General features: G+C 44.7%; 1 protein-coding gene across 1 annotated transcript in view; it reads right to left on the reverse strand.

The window, feature by feature from the left end:
• Nucleotides 1-836: 836 nt before the first annotated feature.
• Nucleotides 837-20,084, reverse strand: part of ENDOD1 (endonuclease domain containing 1) — a 29,177-nt gene continuing 9,929 nt past the window's right edge. Inside the window, exon 2 of the mRNA XM_036859952.1 lies at nucleotides 837-5,195. Coding sequence (XP_036715847.1) covers nucleotides 3,993-5,195 — 1,203 coding nt within the window. The 3' untranslated portion in view covers nucleotides 837-3,992. The remainder of the gene's footprint in view (nucleotides 5,196-20,084) is intronic.

Raw genomic sequence — 20,084 nt, forward strand, 5'->3', positions numbered from 1 at the left:
CATTAGGCAACACAGCCTCCAGGAGTGACCTTGATCCCCTCCTGAGAGCATCTCTCTGTGAACTCCTACTCACTGCACACAATCAATGAGGACAAGTGGTCATGGGTGCTTTCTTTGTTGAAATTTAAGCTTAAAAGCAATAGGTTTCGAGTGTAATTATTAGAAATCAAGCCATAATCTGGGAGTAAATAACAACAGAAAGAGACAATGAGAATTCTGTCTGAGAACCCATTTATAAAGGTCAAGGAGTCCACACTATATGGCTCATAGTGTAACATTGTGAAAAGCTCGTACTGTGTGATGAGTTTAGGAGAAATGCTGAACAAGACACAGAATCACACATAAGACCCTGCCCACACTGGGAAGGCAGCCAAGAATTCCTGCCACCTCCACCCCAGGGTTGGGTGCCCTAATAAAGGCCACAGAGAGGACCACCTCCCTCCAGAGACTGCTTGTCATTTCTCACACTGTTGGGGGGGGGGTCCTAATGAATAAAAAAATCAGAGTGTTTCTATAACTTGTTATGTGATTCAGAGTCAGTGAAGCAATAAGCCCCGGGTGCTTCAAATATTTCATGTCCCAAATAGCTTTTCAGAGAAACAACATGGTAAAGAAGTTCCAGGGCCTGTTTCACTGATCTAACCTTCTCTGTTTTCTCACATGTGATTCAAAAAAAAAAAAAAAAAAAAAAAAAAAATCCAGATGGGCGTGGAAACAGCTTGAGTTAATGTCGATCAAGAAGAAAATGGGAAAAAAATTAAAATCACAGATAACCCCCCAAACCTCATTACAACCATCAGGATTCTCCCCCTTTAGATATTTTCCAGAATGGTTGATGCATTGTCAACAATTACTTTATTGAGCATTGCAAGGTGCACAGCATTGTACATAGCTTTAAAATGTCAAATTGACTTTTGTCACACCCTCTGTAAAGGATTCCCCAATGTCCATGGTTTCGTGGTTTTTCCTGCTGTGCTCCAGGGCTCATGCTGCTAGTACCATTGCAGGCTTACCATGATGTGGTACATGGATCAACTAACTGCACCATGTCCTCACCACTAGATGTTTGAACTCCTCAAACATGGGGTCCATGTATCGTCGACCTCTGCAACTTTGCTGTTCAAATACACGTTTGATGGATGACTGACTGAATGAATGACCAGTGTTTCGCTCTAGTTCCTTCTCCTGACACCGTCATCTGCATTTAGGGGCAAGTGCTGATGCTGAGAAGCAAACACTCAAAAGGCACAATGGAAAAGAAAAGTGTCCAAAGACATGTCTGATCCAGACTAGAAAATCAGCTCCACAGTGATGAAGAGTTGGCTGACGTCCCCAGAGGCCTGAGACTATAATGGAGCCACAGAAAAATCTTCAAGCCAGAGATGGGGCTCATCAACCCAAACTCCCACCCAAAAGCCCAAAGTAGATCATCGGGAACAGGCCAGCAGTCCAGCCACCTGCTGGAGCCAGTGAACCAGAGGCACAGCCAATACCAGTGGTCCAGAGCAAAGGGTCTCAGCCACCTAAACTTAGGGATATTTTTTCCTTTCCAGATTTCAAAAAAGGCCACACCATAATAAATAAATAAGACGCTAAACAACTGGAACTGAAAAGGAAGACATTTTCAAATGGTTCTCAAGCAGCAGTTCAAATACCTTGCTCCTTCCATGGTGCCAAGGGACTCAAGCTACCATGGATGCCCTCTTTGGGTCTTTCAGTATGCAAGTAAGTACTCTGAGGGGATATCGAGTCCATGGGAGGCAGTAAGCATGATCTTATGCACGGATGGCTAGCTGTTTCATCATATAGGCCAAACCCATCTGATTCTTCAGAGCCTAGTCTGTTTGATGGATGAGGGAGAAAACCCTGCCCTGGTCCAGGGAGGCAGCTGGACCACAGATCTGACATCCCAGGTGTGACGGGACATATGCAGAAGACCTTGGCTCCTGATATGCCATCAGCTAGCATCAGGCCTCAGCTTCCTCATCAAATGAGGCTTTGGTCAGACCATCTCGCTGGTCCCTTCTGAAATTCCCTTTCTTTCATCCAGCAGGATTCTTGACCCATCAGTACCAAGGCAAACCCTTGCTCCTCCATGTACTTTCATGCTGCTAAAACGAAGGAAAGCCCGACTACAGATTTTTATGCTCACTAACAGAAGTGTTGGTAAAATACTGCTTAAGAGTCTTAGGTAATCTGGTGCATAGCTCCCCATGACACGTTCGCAGTCTGGTGTCATACTACCCTACCTTGCATCACAAATTGATCAGGATGGCAGCTTGCTGGTTGCTCTTCCACTCTGGGTCCAATTCAATTATTTCTCTACAAAATGTAACTCTCATTACACTCACATTTCTTGTCCACCAACTTGATGCAAATGGTTGACCCACCCTTCTCTCCTTGTTGCCTTTCTGGACCCCAAGTTTCTGCATCAAACTTTCAGATGCATGGTGGCCTGCAATCCCAAAATCAGTAGTTTACCCTTGGTCCTTTTCTATTATACCCCACAACAATTCTTTAGAAAACTCAGAAAAATCCAGGTGATTCCATCTCAGCTGTGGAAGGCAGAGCAAAGTCTGGGAGCTGCAGCTTCCTCCTGTTAATCATTTTCAGTGCAAGATTTAAAATGACAAGTGCTTCAGATGTATACATATGTCAAAACTATACACTTAAATATATGTACTTTATTGTATGCCAATTATACCTTGATAAAGTTGTTTTAAAATAAAAAGAGAAAAAGAAAAAAAAAAATGACAAGTGCTTGATCAAAAAATTGGGGATTAGCTCTCACATAGAACTTGAATTAATGGGAAAGTTATGTTTTCTAGCCTCAAACACACTAAAAAATAATTTCCTGAGATAATGATTCTGAATCAAGGTTATCCATATGTAAAGTTATATATATGTATATGGATTTTTTTTCCCGAGATGGCCAGAAGAGTTTTTATTTGGGGGCTCTTTTTTATACCTTTATACTAAAGCAATCATTTAAGGACAGAAGTCAGAGTGTTTTACTACTTTCTACTTTTGGTATTGGGTACTTGTTTGAAGTGTAAGAAAGAATGATCTAGTATGTTGCAGAATATGAATTTTCATATTAGCTTAACATGTAGGTCTTTGAGCTCTGTCTTCTCAGCCAGAGATTTAATATATGTCAAGTTAATCCAAGCTTGGCTAAGGATATCCTTGGACCTACAGCACCTACTCAGAGCAGGGGTCTGACCTGTGCACTCCCTTTTTTTTTTACCTGGGAGGACTGTACTATAGCATTCAAGGGGCAAACAATCTTAGTCCTTGCATTCAGAATTTGTTATTCCACGTTTGCCATAAAATGCTTATCATTACCTAAAAGAAAAAAATGCAGCAAAATTCAACTTTGAAGAAAAAATACAAAACAACCTTACAGGTCCTTGGGAGCCATGGAAAGCTAAGGGATATAGCAGATTCTATGTCCTAAGAAAGTTATTTCAACAGGGAAGCATGTCTTTACCTCACCAAGTCAGCTGAGTTGGGGAGAAAAAGAAGCAAAATGATAACAAATTGGCCAGGAGTATTTATATCAGTTTTGCCTTAAGTCTCAGAGAGTAATAGGAGGAACAAGACTCCTTTCTGCTTTTCTTGGAAAGCCTTTGGTTTAAAGTTGTCCTCCTTTCCTGTAATTTTTAATTATCACAAATGAACACCTGAGTCTCTCACATGGTCACCTGTATCAGAGTGAATAACTGAAGGTGATGGCTTGGAAGTTCACCCACATCACAGCAGGCGACCTACACATAATCTCATCTTGAACACTTCCTCTTGGGTGAAGTCAAAATTGTATCATCTTCCTTTGCAAAAACAGGCAGACACCCCCCCACCAAAGGCCAAAATATTACGATAACTGACAGTGAACAGAAACCCATTATATAGGCAAAATATTCTAGCTTTCTCTATTTAAAAAAAAAGAAAAGAAAAAAATCAAATTCATTGTGACTGGGCACTCAGTTTTTTTTCTATAACTCCCCAGGATTGTCGAAAGTAATCTTGTAGCCAATCTGCTTGCCGACATTAAAAATGACCTTAAATAGGCCACCCATGGTGCCAAAAGCAGTGTCAAAGAACAGAGAGATGATGCCACCAAGGCCCGTTGCAATGTCCCTGCACACAATTGGAACTGCGCCTATGGTGTACACAGGAAAAGTGGCCACATCCACAAGGACTCGGACAGGGATGCCCACGATACGGCAAACAACCTTCAGCAGGCAACAAAGGATCCGGAGAATGGCCCTGGTGATCCTGACCGTGACTTTGAGTACCTTCCAGGGAATGCTGGCCAACTCCTCCCCGATGGCCAAGAAGTAGGAGACGGTGGTTGACCCCAGGCGGTAAAGACAACTTTCTAGACCATGAGTCACCTGTTTGGTGACATACCACAGGAAATACACAAGGTACTTCAGGATTCTGACTGCCAGGAAATAAATTAATTGGCAAAGCTTGATGAATGGGGTAGCAGTGAAGCCCAAGAGTTTTCCCAAAAGGCTACTCTTTTCCCCAGATGCCTCTGGAGGCAGCAGAGTGGACTTCGTACTCCTTGTGCTGGAGAGGGTCCCAGAGTCCCCTTCAGAGTCTACCCTCCGCTCCTCATCCTGGACTTGGTTGACCATTTCCAGGATTTTTTTCATCTTCTCTGTGTCTTGTTCACTTTCCCCACAGTTGTTCTGGAACAGCTGAGGCTTGAATGGAAGCAGTTTCTCAAGTTCTTTCACCATCACATCTTCTATGACCTCCCGGTCCCGGGTGTTTTTGACAAAGCCCATGGCCCAGCCTCCTCCAGGGACAGCACAACAGGCTGCCAGCCAAACAAACTCCGGGATGGTCACTTTGTCTTTGACCTTGAGGTCTGAGGGCACAGCACCTGTGATGATGTAGAGCTCTTCCCCATCGCCACACTGTGGGGTCAGGGCCCGGTCCATTAGGCTGTTGAGATTCACGTACCACCGTTTCAGGAAGGATGGGGTCATTGGAGCTGCATTTGTGAGAGTGAAGGTGGCCGTGTCGGGGTCACTGCTGAGGGAGAACGGGTACAGCTGTCCTGTCTGGTAATCAGAACCCAGGTAATCTGCATGCAAGGCTTGCTTGCTTCCCAGATTGTTCACAGAGCTGATGGCATCAGCCTCATCCATCACCTCCTCAAGGCTGCTGTTGGGGTCATCAATCTGAAAGAAGAAAGCAAGGTTGAGATGCGTCCCTGTTCACAGCAGACAGGATGTCCTTGGATCATTCTGCCAAGACTCGAGCAAAGTCCTTATTACACCAACACTTCCAAGGCTTAGGTTTGGAAGTGTACACACACTTCACTGTAATCCCACAATCCTGGTGTCTGAAAGCATCTTTCAAATAGGCTGTTTCCTATTTCACTCTCTGTGTACACTCCACTCCTGCCCTGCAGTAATACCCTATCACACACTCACAAATATACCATCAGGACATTGGTTTTCAGTCTGCTGTGGTTTTATAAATTTCATAGCCCTTTTTAGGAATATTTTTCCATGAGATTCAAATCGATTTTAAAAATGAAAACAAGGGGAAAAGTAAATCTCAGCAGGCTCATAAAAATCATAACTAATTCAGATAATCAGCCACCAATGTTAGCTGCAATTTAAAGAACATATTCCTAAATGAAATTTACATACTTTGGGATATACGAAAAACATTCAACTCTAATCAGAGCATTTAAATCAAATGCGGGGGGGCGTGGGCTTCCCTGGTGGCGCAGTCGTTAAGAATCCGCCTGCCAATGCAGGGGACACGGGTTTGAGCCTTGGTCTGGGAAGATCCCACATGCCACGGAGCAACTAAGCTCGTGCGCCACAACTACTGAGCCTGCGCTCTAGAGCCCGCAAGCCACAGCTACCGAGCCTGCACACCTAGAGCCTGTGCTCCGCAACAAGAGAAGCCACCGCAATGAGAAGCCCACGCACCGCAATGAAGAGTAGCCCCCGCACCACAGTGAAGAGTAGCCCCCGCTCGCCGCAACTAGAGGAAGCCCGTGCGCAGCAACGAAGACCCAAAGCAGTCAAAAATAAATAAATTAAAAAATAAATAAATTTTAAAAATAAATAAATAAACCAAACAGGGGAAAATGTATAGATTATTGTCAGTTATTAGATACTTCCCAGGCCAAGCTAAAATTTGACCAACTTCTCTTCGAATTTCATCTCCTCATAATATTTGCTATCATTAACAACGCATTTTCTGTCCAGGCCAATCTAGCTATGTGTTATATATCAATAATGATCAATATATACATCCCTCTTGGTTCTGGTTTTTTTCTTTTCTTTTTAAATTCAGCAGTATAATACATACTTTCACTTTGCCAATCTGAAAAGATGAAAGGAAGGAGCTCAGGATTAACCCAGAACTCTATTTTTTGCTCCCAAACTAGACTGTAAATTCCTTGACACCAGGGACCCTGTATATAGCACCCAGTCAAGGACTGACACATACTAGAATCTCAAGGCACTCTTGTTAATCTGAGATGGTCATCACTGCAGTATTTATAATAGCAGGAAGTTGAATCAACCTACATTTTCAAAAACTGGGAACAGTTAAATAAATGGTGCTATATCCATTAAATATCTCAAAGCCATTAAAAAGCACTTGTAATAATGGGGAAATATGTGTTATAATGTTGAAAGGAAAAGGCAGATTATAAAATTAAATGATAACAATTTTTTAAATTCTAAAAATAGGCATGAAAAAACTTTGTAAGGAAACACATGAAAATGTCCACAATGGTTGTTTGACTCCCGAGGGTGCAAGTGATACTTTTTTTTTCCTCTATTTTCTTGTTTCTCTCCCTGTACCTCTCCTACCCACATCAACCCACAAATTATTTATATGTTATTTTCAAAAGGAAAAAACAAAAAAGAAACTAATTAAAATAAGTAAATTCTTACTAATTGATTCCCTAGGTTTAGACTCGCTAAATCTGTCTCTAAACCCAAGGGAGTCAAGGTCATGTGATTGTTGCACCTCCTGTCAAGAGGGCAACCAACTCTGCATTTCTCCAGCTCTGCAATGGCAAATGTAGGCATGCTCATGCATGTATGTGTAGGGTTAGCAGGGCAACAGATGAGCAAGTTCGTATGAAAGCAGGAATATTCACTGAAGTCTAATGATGAAGTAAGCCATAGCCTCACCCTTCAAGGTTGTTCTGTCCCTTCCCCCAGTCTTAGAATTAGAAATGCTCCTGGATGTTCTCCACTCCTACCACATCCTCACAGGACAGAAATAAGAAGCACATTCATTTTGTAGAGCTGCTGCCGCTGCTCTTCTATAGCTGAAAGATACACCCCATGGAAATATCAACTTCATTCCTGAATCATGAGATGAGATAAGGCAGAGCCAAGATTGTGGAGTCTTGGGTGGAAGGTCAGAAATTTTAGGATGCATGTTTCTCCATGGTTACCAGGGAACTGTGTCTGCATTTAGCCTGGTGTAGCTGCTTTATCCCATCCAGCGGAAGTCTGGAGCTGGTTTTTTAATTGGTAGCTGTGTGACAGAGCACAGGTCAACACAGTGGTTCGTCTTCTGCCCGAGAGCCACCCAGGGATTAAATAATGCCTACAAGGACAGAAGGCAGGCTGGAACACGAGAAAAGAGATTCTTGGATGAGCAAGGGGAAGGAACAAAAGAGAGCCAGGCAGGAAGAGAAAAGGGGAGGGAAAAAAGACAGGGGGAAGACAAAAAGAAAGAGAGAGAGACTTGTGTGTGTGTGTGTGTGTGTGTGTGTGTGTGTGTGTGTGTGTAAGAGACAACACAATATCCTGCTCTTAGGCAGAAACCAGGACTGTGGGTTGATTTACTCCCAAACTTCAGAGCATGGTCTCCCAGCTGCCAAGGTCAGAGGAGACTGAGCTGGTTGCTTCTGCATCTTCTCATGCCACTTGAGTTAAAGGGGCTGCCGTGTTTAAGCCTTTTCTGCCCACAGTTCACAGGTACATGGGAAATGGGCCAGTATGAACTGAAGGGGTTGGAAGGCCAGGGCCCAATTCCACAATGGGCCCTGTGTACCTCCCTGCCCTGGGCCTCCCTAGGCAAAGCAGAAACTAAACAATATGCTCTGGATGTGCAGGCAGAAGAGAGCACATCTTCTGTCCCCTTCCCCTTGCTTTCTTCAGAACCCCATATCCATGGTCACTGTATTCTTATGAACCCCAAATTTGGCCCTATGGTTTGATGATAAGGTAGACTGTAGTGTTTGAAATCAAGACAGAATGCCTGAATTCTGTACCTACATAGTGATATAACAGGAGGTCAAGAACTAAGTTTTTTTTAACTGCCAAGTAAATGCTTTCAATATAACATCCTACAGAAGGTATTTTTTATCTGATTTTACAAACGGGGAAACTAAAACACGGAAAGGTGAAGTAACTTTGCCAAAGATATCCAATAATAAGCAGGACAGGATCTGAACTGAGGTCAGTCTTCTTATTCTTAAGGCACATGTTCTTTATTACTAAACCATATTTTCCCCCATCTTAAAGGACACTGCTGTACCAGTTTTCTCCACCAGAGAGTAAAAAAAAAAAACACTGAAGTCTCCTTTTCTCTCCGTGTCACAGAATAAATGAAGTTCCTTAAGGTTGCAGGGAGAGAAGCTGATGTCTGAGCCCCTGGGGTTGCAGTCCCCAGAATGGAAAGAGAGTGGAAAGGAGAAGGTAAAATGGTACACGTACAGGCTGGCCCTCATGCTTCCTTTCTGCCTTTGCCCAGAGCACATGGAGGCTGAGCCTCTAGCTTCACAGTCTCAGAAATGTGGCAGCACAGGCAGCAGGCAACTGGCCAGAGTAGTTTCCAGAGTACTACTACCCTTAGAAACTGGTCATCTGGTTGGTTCCCCCAGAAGCACTGTTCCTATTAGCACCTCACTTGGCTACTCGCTTTTTTTTCTCTACATCAGCAGCTGTAACAGAGAACAGTAAACACAGCAAAACTTCATGGAGGAAGACTGTGTCAGGCATTCTAGGCTTGTCTTGTCTGGCCACAGTTCAATACACTAATGTATATAATGTATACAATTAGTATGGATGCTACCAGTCAAAATTAAAACATAAAATAAATAACAGAGAAATTTCCCAAGGCTTATCTAATACAGTCTTAAATCTCTGACAAAAATACCAAAGAATGTCTTATGAGACCACATACTGATCTTCAATGAACCCTCTATTCTCTCCTTTGAGGATCCAATTACACCAAAGCCTCTCCTTCTATCCTTTTTGTGACCTATGTTCTTTTTCATACTTCATACCCTATTAACTTTCTATATTGCATTCCAGATGAGTCCCTAGATCTATCTTCCAATTCACTAAATCTTTTAGCTATGTTTAGTTACTGCCTACTTTGTTGAGGTGTTTTTCTTTTTTCTTTTTGTTTTCCATTTCAATGAATCTTTTTTTCTTTTCTAGCATTTCTATTTGGTTCTATTTCATAGTCTCCTTTTTAATTTTTTTTCCTCTCTTGAGGAATTCTTTTTTATCTTTCAATAGTTTAGACATTCTTAAAGTCCCTTTAAGATCTGTCTATTTTATTTGGTTTTTCAGTTTATTTTGTTGCTCCTATTGGTTGACTTCAAGGTGGTGTGTATACTTAAGTGCTTTGCAGTTTTTGCTCATAAGCTTGTCTTCATAAGAGGTCCATGATGTTTTGTTGAAAAAAAAAAAAAGGCAAAAATGAAAACAAAAACAAATCTAATAGGACTGCTTTCACAGTTGCCTCTGCCAGAGCCCTAAAGAGTTCAATGATTCTGGACTAGTTTCTGAGTTATTTTTCTCAGTTCAGGGTTTCCACATGGAGAAAGCAGTGCACATTTGGACCCATACAAAAGAAAGATGATGGCTTTAAGCTTATTTCTGGAGGGTGACTATTTCCACTAATGACATGATGTGGGCAACTACTTCCTATAACAACTTGCAGGTAGTTTTCCTGCCTGGTTCACCAGTGCTGCAACAGTTTGCCAGCCCCCAGCTTAACCTGGCGAGCCTAGTTCCAGACCCATGTCATGATTCGGTTATGTAATCTTGATTCCTGTCCCCAGGCAGGTTAGAGCCCTAGCCCCTACCATCCCTGTGACTTCCCACACACAGCTTTGCCTATTGACTTCTTATATATTTCTGGCACCTGAAAATTCTTCTTACTTTTTTGCTGAAATATGAATTTAATTTAAATACATATATATAATATTTTTTAATACAACATTTCTATGTGTTTGTAGTGGAAGGAGAGGCATTCCACATCTGCCCAGAAGCTTTGTTTTTCCCCGTCTAAGGTTTATAAAGTTTCTCCTAAAGTATGCCTTGTTTCCGTTTATAACTTATTATGGATTTATCATCCCCAAATTTACTTACTTTGCTTAATTCTCCTTTTTTCTATTTAGACCACCTACTGGATACCTGTTTGGTGTAAGTAGAACAGTATCTTCCAACACCTTTACTGATGTGTCAAGAACTTTACAGGCTGAAATCTCTCACTAAGGATAGGATATAGGGACTCCCAGACCTTTGCCAAATCACATCAGCCAGCTTACAAACAATCTGATTCTGTCTGGTTTTTGTTTGTTTATTTTTACCAATTCCTTTGCATTATCTATCACCTATAGTTCTCTTGTCTGTTCATGTAGGCATTTCTGTCTTGCTGAAATTTATTTCCATTGATTTTGTATTTGCAACTTAGAGTCATTAAAAAAATGGATATTCCATTATGAAATCACTTTACCATATAATTTATAAAACATATTAAATCCCAGGCCCTTATAATAGTCTGCTAACTAATCTCCACTGAGAGAAATGCCCATGATGATTTCTACTTCCTGTCTTAAAACCAGTTTTTTAACTTATGACAAAACTTTCTTTTGATCTCAAGATGACTAATGTTCTAATGTCATTTGTTAAAGAGTCATCTGAAAATCTAAATAAAATTGGTATAACAGCTCCGCCTCATCATCATGCTTCCTAACTCTACAAAACAACCATTATGTCTTGGTAGACTCTCACTTTCTGAAGGAATGGCGAAGTGTGTCTGTAACTAAAATACCTGATTCGTGTATGGAACACTGTACTAAAAATAATAAGAATATTTGATTTAAAAGTCTAATATATTCTTTGAGACACTGTCACACAAAGGGCAGGTGTTTTTTTCCATGCTCTCTGTAGACATAGTTTAATGATCTGGTTATAGTAATTACAGTAAATTACCGACAACACTGCTCCCAAAAGACAAAAATACAACTATGATGTAAGATGTAATTTCAGATTACAATTTCTGGGTTGCACTTGCCCTTTTGCAAGCACCACTAATCTTTCTCTTTGGTTTCCCAGCGGAATCGCTGGATGTAGGGACAGGCACAAAGCTCTCTGTGTAATCCACCTCCCTGTTGACCTAGTCCTCCTGGGCTGCTGATATAATTTGATACAGTTCCTGGGTTTAATGGAAAATTTTTTTTCCTAATCACAACATGCTAGGTAGGTTTTAGAAGAATGAGTGCTCCCCAACCACCAGCATCCTGCCCCATAAATAATCTTATAAAAAAATTCCTCTTCAAATTTAGTACCAAAAAAAAAAAAACCAACTGTTTCTCTCTCTCAACGAGTTGGTCTGTTTCCTTTAACCAGACAGCCAAAGCTATTTAAACCCAAGGGATTTCTTTTTTTGCTTTGGAATTAAATGAAAGGAGACTTTCAATTTTCCTGCTAATATGCATGTAAGAAAAGTAGACCAATAGAAAATTGAGGAGAGCTGGAGGGAAAATAGGCACCCATTCAACAATATGTATTAAGCATATTTATGTGTGATCACTACTGTAGGAGAAAGCAGTAGGACTGGTAATAATAACACCACCAACACTTATCAAGTACTACATGCCAGGCCCTATTCTAAGAATTTCACTTGTACTAAATCAGTAAGTGGCTGCACTAAGTATTCACTCATCTAAACTCATGAAAACTAGGTACTTTTATTATCACATTTTGACAGGTAGAGAAACTGAGGCATGTGAAGATTAAGTAGCTTACTCAAGGTCACACAGTTAGTGAGTGGTGATGTCACGGCATGAACTCAGGAAGTCCATCCCCACAGCTGCAGCTCTTAATCACTGTTTCATATGCCTCAAAATAGGCCTCTACATCAAGAAACTCACGAGCAACTTAGGGAAACAAGATACGGATACATACAAAGTTAAATAGGAAACCAAGAAAAAACAACAGTGCAATGCAGATAAAGTTAAGTGCCAAATAAATGTGATGAAGAAAAAGAGCAATCGGATCCAGAGGAAGGAAGGGCACAATAAATGAGGTCAGAGAAGATATCTTACTTTTTGGAGAAAACAAAAGCTGAGGCAGGGTTAGAAGGATGTGCAAGATTTTGATAAACTTAGAAAAACAGAAAGGTCAGTAAGGCTTAACGAGACGTCTACACAAAGGCTGGAGGGCAGAGACAAGCAGCCTGTGAAAATGCGACTCTGAGTAAGGAAAAGTGAAAGGTTTAATTGGAAGGGATAGCAGGGGGCCAGACTATGAATGATCTGACATACAGATAACTGATCATAGAATAATTATAGCTGCGACTCACTGAACACTCTCTGTGTAGCAGGCACCATGGTAAGTGTTTTACAGAACGTATCTTTTTAAATCCTAACAGGATCCCTATTACCTCCTTTGTAGAAGATGTAACTGAGGCTCAGTCGTTGAGTAGCGTGCGGATGTCACACTGTCGGTGAGGGAGGGTGAGGTCGCGAACCCACGTGGTGTGACTTCAGCGACCTTAACGCACTACTGCTCCATTCTGCTTTCTGGGTGTTTTCAATGCTATGCTTCCAAGTCTAAATTTGACCTGTACATAGGGTACATTCCCTGATGGCTTCTGAGGCTGGAGCGTCATTAGGGATGTAAAATTCCAGGGTGATATACACCTGGCGGCACTGGCCAGGAAAGCCTGGACCACAAGGCAGCTGAGGGAATGGATAGGGAAGGACATGTGCGAGATTCTGGAAGGAAGGAGCGTCGGGATGTGAAGGCTGATGCAGGAGGGTCCCTGGAAGGTAAAAGATGATGTCCAAGGCTGGAGCCAAGGTCACCCAGAAATGAGGGGCAGTGGAGGGAAACTGGACAGGCTGATCTTTAGAGGAGACTACATTGACAGGCAGAAATATTTGATAGCAGCTGGAGATACAGAACTGGAGCTTGGGCACAAAGGCTAGGTTGGCCACAGAGGAGTAACAAAGGCTCAACCTGGTGCACACACTTTCTGGGGTCCGGGCACTGTGGTGTGACTCACATAAGATTTGCACTGCAGAGGACTTCCCTGGTGGTCCAGTGGGTAAGACTCCACGCTCCCAATGCAAGGGGCCTGGGTTCGATCCCTGGTCAGGGAACTAGATCCCGCATGACACAACTAACAGTCCACATGCCACAACTAAGAAGTCTGCATACCGCAACTAAAAGATCCCATGTGGGACTTCCCTGGTGGCAGAGTGGTTAAGAATCTGCCTGCCCATGCAGGGGACACAGGTTCGAACCCTGGTCCGGGAAGATTCCACATTCCGTGGAGCAACCAAGCCCAAGAGCCACAACTACTGAGCCAGCGTGCCACAACTACTGAAGCCCGTGCACCTAGAGCCCGAGCACCGCAACGAAGAGTAGCCCCCGCTCACCGCAACTAGAGAAAGCTCGCACATAGCAACGAAGACCCAATGCGGCCAAAAAAAAAAAAAAAAAATCCCGTGTGCCTCAACAAAGATCCCACGTGCCACAACTAAGACCTGGCACACCCAAAATAAATAAATAGATAAAAATAAATAAATCTTAAAAAAAAAAAAAAAAGACTTCCACTGCAGTGCATGTAACCCCGTGGTGCCTTATGGACAATGAGAAGTGAACCAATGGATGCTTCTATTGATATTTTAATAGTTATGCATTTATGTTTAATGTGTTCTGGGAAGATATAACCAGCATTTCCTACACATGATTTCATGGATATGATTATTTAGGATAAGACTAAATTTATTTTCCAATGAGTTGATTTAAAGTCAATGCAAAGACCAAATTTCAAGTCAATAGTAGTATAGGTCGACTCTTGTGAAGCGGGTCTGCAAATGACTATCGTTTAGAAAACACTGCACTGCTGCATCCCATTGGCTCTTCATACAACCCTACAGAGTTAAGTATTATCATCATCTCCATTTTACACATGGGAAAATTAAAACTCAGGTAAGTGACAGCTACAAGCTCACCCAATTCATAAGTGGCACAGCCAAGCCTACGCCCAGCATCGCAGAATCAAAAGCTCCTAGCCCTGCCCATGCCTCTAGGTGAGGAAGGGAGGCCAAAAGCCACAGGGAAGCCATGCTAGAGGATGGGGGAGAGGGGAGGGAGGGGATGAAGGGGCAACTGGGCAACTGATGGAGCCTAGGAGAATTAATCTTCTAGTGTCACATCAAAGTCAAGGGAGGACAAAGCTTCTCCTAGAGGAGGATCACAGTGTGTGGCACCTGCTCGGAGAGGAAAGGGAAGGATGGAGACAAAGCCTGAGGGCTTTGATGATTAAAGAGTCCTTAGTGAGGCTTCAAAGGGCGATTTCCACAGGGGGCTCAGGAAGGAAGACAGGTGGTGGAAGTGAGTGGATATGGGCAAGAGGAGGCTGCAGACAGACCTCCGTTTGAGAAGTTTTTACATAAAGGCAGGAGAGGAACACAGCCTTAGCTGGAGAAGCAGGGCTTACAGGTTTAAGCAAAGATTGTCCTGCAGCCCCCCACCTGCATCCAAGGAAGAGGGGGCATTGGGAGGGTGGGGCTACCTAGGTCTCCGTACAAGGGAGCACCTTGGGGCTTGAGAGCATCTCACGGGGACGATGACAAGGTGACGGGCTTGAGGGGCGGGGGGGGGGGCAGTGAACAGAAGCCCCTGTCCCTGAGGGTTCCTGGGCTGCAAAATCCACGCACACCTCAGGGACCAATGTCACCTGGTACAGATTTGCCATGGGGGAACTGGTCACTGGTTGGGGTGCGGGGTGGGGGGGTAAGGAGGAGATGCTGGGGACAGGGGCAGTGGTCTGCAGGACACAAACACGAAGCTTCGGCACTTGTCAGTGTCCGGATGGGACGGGGCCAAGGCTTGCAGGTGACAGCTAACGGCCCTGCTGATGTGAGGGGACTAAGCAAGTGCAGTGAGGAGCAAGGTTGGCTCGGGGCACGTGCGGACGGGGAGAAGACTGGGTGCGTTGTGCCAGCAGCTGGCAGGTGGAGGGGTCAGGGGTGGCCCTGCTGCTGCTGAGCTGCTGCCAGGAGTGTGGACAGTGCTGAGGATTGTGGAACGTGAGGGAACCATCCCGCTGGGCAGGCTGATCTCCAAAGACAAGGTGGGGAAGGGTCTGCCCTTTACACCAGTGAGCTAATTTCGACACATTGAAAGAATGATCTCCCTTGAGCTCCACAATAACCTACACGTGCACATAGGATGTCCTCCAATTTGCAGACAAGAAAAGAGGGGCTCCAGAGAAAACGAACTGTCCTCTAGTTCTGCTCCAGGCTTTCCCCCTGGGAAAGTTGGTCCTCAAGAAGGATGATCAAAATGGTGGTGAAACTTTGCACTGATTCGCCCTGGGAAGGGTGGAGTTTCCTTCCTCAGCAGAAGCTTAGGCTGAAGCTAGATAAGCACATGCTGGGAATGATTCAGACAAGAGCCTGTGATGGGGGAGACCTAGTGAGCTCCTATCTAACTCTGTGGGGACAGAGAGGCTATTTCCTTTGGGGTTTGTTTTATTTTTCAACAAGAGTTAAATCATTAGACAAGTTGAACAGTGGGTGTTCCAATTTTGTTTCTGCTGTGTGAACTATGATACACACACACACACACACACACACACACACAGATATTAAAGAGTTGCTGTCATCCTGTTGCCCATCACCAGGTGGGTCAGAGGGGCCCCCCTTACAAGGAACTAAAACTGCAGCTGAAATCGGAACATCAGATAATCTTATCAGAGCTGGGGCTGGTCGCTGCAGACAGGCCCTCTGCACACTCCCACAAGTCAGAATGAACTAGATCTGAGGACCCACCAGGAAAAATACCCAGCTTGGGAAAGAGCTGCCTTTCAGAAAAGAAGCAGGAGGCCAGAGGGGCCACAAGAGCCACGGAAGGACGTCTGGGGAGGAATAAACCACCAGGCCTTTCAGCTCTCAGGAAAGGCATAAACAGAGTTCTGACCCACCCATTCAAGAAAAAAAAAAAAAAAAAAAAATCCTCCCTGCTTGGCATCTAAAATATTCTTTATCCTCTTGGGAACAGAAACAGCTTTAGAAGAATTAGAAGGATGCTTTTTCCTTTTTTTTTTTTTTTTAAGGAATGAGAAATGCAGGGCTTTCCATTTCCTGAACAGCCTTCCTCCCCCTGAATCACCCTTCCTCTGGGCTCACCACGCTGCCCACACACCTCCCTGCTTTTGGGGAGGAGCAAGCATCTCCAGCTGTCCTTGTGCCGTGCACATCGTAGGCGCGCGGCACAGACAGCGTGGGGTGAACCGTGCAGAAGGGAGACAAACGGCCTAAGAGTTCTCTCCTCCTAAGTCGGAAGGTGGTGGAACAGAGGAGGGAATGAAACGATGCTCCACTTCCATTTCAGACCTTCCTTTGTCTTCAGAATTTGAAAAAATAAAAATGAAAGGGGGGACGTTCAAAAAAAAAAATGCCCCAATCCTAAACTGGCACTGGGTACGGGCAAGGGAGGCCTGAGAAGAGGCCAGGGGGTGGCCTGGAGAGCAAACAAATTCCCGTGGAACTCCTCCGGTTGCTCCTCCCTCCCGGGAGCCTGAGAAAGTGCGCCGGCGCCTTTAAGACCTCTCCAGACCTCCGGTACCTTCTCAAGTTACAACACCCCTGGTCATCTTCCTCTTTACTCACTGAAGCCAGTTTTCCATTCTGTGCTCTCGGTTTCTTTTCCAGAGCAATTATTCTTAGCATTTGACAATGTGTTACAGAATTCAAACAAGTCAGTTAAATTGAGACATCTCCATTTCTAATTTTTTCCACCTCTGTGTTCAGAGATCAGAGGTTCTTAGAATCACCTGGAAGCTTTAAAAAGCTTGAGTGGGGGGGGTTAGTGCTTGGAGATCAGCACGGGATTTTTTTTTAAAGTTTTCCAGGTGATTCTAAATGGAGAACTCCTGGGCTGGGTCCCTATCAGATTCTCCTTTGTCTCTGGTGGAATTAAGCCCCTGTCTGGACAGCTATTACAAGAAATTAGTGATATTTCCTTAAATCTAGAGTTCTCCGAATTCAGTCTGTATTAGAAGCAACTTGGTCCCTGGTCGGAGAACTAAGATCCCTCATGCTGCGCAGCGCGGCCAAAAAATAAAAAAATAAATCATTTAAAAACGTAGATTTGTGTGCTTCACACCAGAGGTGTATTCTGTAGGCCTGGGGTGGGGCTCAAAAGTGCATTTTTTAAAAAAATTTTTTATTTATTTTATTTTTGGCTGTGTTGGGTCTTCGTTGGTGTGCACGGGCTTTTCTCTGGTTGCGGCGAGCGGGGGCTACTCTTCGTTGCGGTGCACGGGCTTCTCACTGCGGTGGCTTCTCTTGTTGCGGAGCACGGGCTCTAGGCACGCAGGCTTCAGTACTTGTGGCACACAGGCTCAGTAGTTGTGGCTCGCGGGCTTAGTTGCTCCGCGGCATGTGGGATCTTCCCAGACCAGGGCTCGAACCTGTGTCCCCTGCATTGGCACGTGGATTCTTAACCACTGCGCCACCAGGGAAGCCCCCAAAGTGCATTTTTAACCACCACCCCAAGTGACGCTGATGCAGGGGGTCCATGGACAGCAGCGAAACACAATCGCTTACTGCATCATTTCTGGTAGCGGCCCAGCTGGGCTTAATTTATTCACACGCTATTAATACTTTCCAAGAGGTATTATCCACAAACCACAAGAGCTGGAATGATAATGCCAAGAAAGAGAATAAAGTACTATAGGGCCATTCGGATTCTCCACCCATCAGAGCAGCTAATATTCTGATCCCCAAAATGGATAAACATGAATTTCCTGCCTTATTCATATGTGAAGTGAGAAGTCTCTTTTTGCTTATTTATACTTTTGGGGTCATATCTCACTACTCTTTCTAATATCTTCAGTAGCATCCTATACTTCCGGGTTAAATGACAAACTAGCACAGTCATGACTCGACCCACCCCCAATTTCTCCAACTTCCTCTCTCAAGTCTTCCCTTACCTTCAACCAGAAAAGGACAATCCCTGCCCCCCAACCGAGTCAGTTACATGGTTGTGATGTAAATGCTGCCCTGCTTCCCTCTGTACTGCCGCCCATGTCAACACTGGTGGAGGGGGGCCTTCACCATTCCCCTCCGCTACTTATATCCTAGCTGGGTGCCCGGGCCCAGCTCCAACCTCACCGCTCCTGTGTTGGGTGGTCTCCTTTGGCCCCCCAGATCCACTCTCCACTCGCTCCTGTGCTCTGCTCTGTGTCCCAGGAGGCTGATTTCTAGGGACCACATCATCTGAGCTCTCTTGCCCTCTGGCTTCTGACTGGGGCAGCCAGTGGGAGGGGGGGAAGAGAGAGGATGTATTCCCTTGCTCCCTCCCCACCTGGTTGCTGTGGTCCTGGCTCTGGCTGAGTTCCTCTGCAGTCACAGCTCTCCCCAGGCTCCCCGCTGACCCCACAGGCCTGGGATGGTGACAGCTTCCTGCGATGGCTAGGCCCTGGGTACTTCACCATATCTTGTTGACTCCCTTAATTCTCTGCAAATAGTTTCTTCATTCAATTCTGTCAGTTAAACTACTCTGAGAGGTCTACCTGTTTCCTTCCCAGACCCTGGTTGATATAGCCTCAGTAAGATCCTTCCCAAGACCCCAGCTCACACGGTCCTAGGAGATCACACCCACCTCGGGGCCTTTTGTAGCATGAATTACACACATGGTTGGTACGCAGAATGGGTTCTGTTGAGTAGTGAGGGTCCCTTGAGTAGTCTAATCTGGCTGCCCACTCTGGGCTCTCCCAGCCAACCACCGGGTATGCCAACCCTGTCAGCCAATGCACCACATTCAACCCCTACTTCTGAATTAACCAAGTACTTCTGACACTATCTCTAAAAGAGTGGTATTTCTTAGCACATGACCCTCTCCTACCCTCCTCCTTGCCAGGCATAACCAAGGGACAGCCAGCCTGGTAGGGACAGCAGCCTACCAGATGGCTCTCTTGGGTTCTCGATCCAAGAAGCTCAAAGCCTGACAACAGTCAGGGTGTGAAGGTTGCTAGATGGGCGCTAGGACTGGCAGCCAGCCTGACCCATGGGAAAGCAGAAGGACTGGTTAAGAGAGAAAGGACAGAGGAGGGTGGGAGAAAGATCCTGAGGACTCTGTGGGACTGTTTGATTTCTAGAAGCTTCCCTGTTCTGGATCCTTTGAGGCCTGTTCTTGTGCCTGTGAATTTACCAGTGATCTTGCACAGCAGTCCTGCCCTTCACCTAAATAAGCCTGGGTAAGCTTAGGATTCATGTATCAAAAAGCCTGAAACCTCAGGAGTCTTACTCTTATGAGAACTCAAGTGAATCGGGGCAGGGACTTTGCAGGCCAGGAACCGAACCGTCTAGACACCTGGATTAAATCTCGGGCACAAAGGAAGAGACACGTGTGCCTTGGTTGCAGAAGATCTCGAACAGATCAGAGGGGCACCCGGGGACTGAGAGAAGGCACTTCTACTAAATTCTTCAACAGAGGAGAGGATCAATGGGCAAAGGAACACAGAGGATAGTGCTGGAGCAGCTGAACTCAGAAAAAGCGGAGACCCGTCACAGGCAAGGCGGCAATGAAGCAGGAGTACGGGGGAAGTAAGGGCATTTCAGCAATAACACTGGGTCAGACCTAAGGGCACGGTAACCCTCATCCTGGTTGTCTCCAAGGCAGGCATGGGCTGGGAAGCAAAGGTTACTTATTCATTCCACATGCTTAACATACACGTATTGAGAGTGTAGACACAACGCGGTCATACTGAGCCTCCCTAACTCGTCCATAGGGTAGGGACGATTTATGAGCTCCGGGCCA

This window comes from Balaenoptera musculus, chromosome 8, assembly GCF_009873245.2.
Source record: "Balaenoptera musculus isolate JJ_BM4_2016_0621 chromosome 8, mBalMus1.pri.v3, whole genome shotgun sequence".
NCBI classification, from domain to species: domain Eukaryota; kingdom Metazoa; phylum Chordata; class Mammalia; order Artiodactyla; family Balaenopteridae; genus Balaenoptera; species Balaenoptera musculus.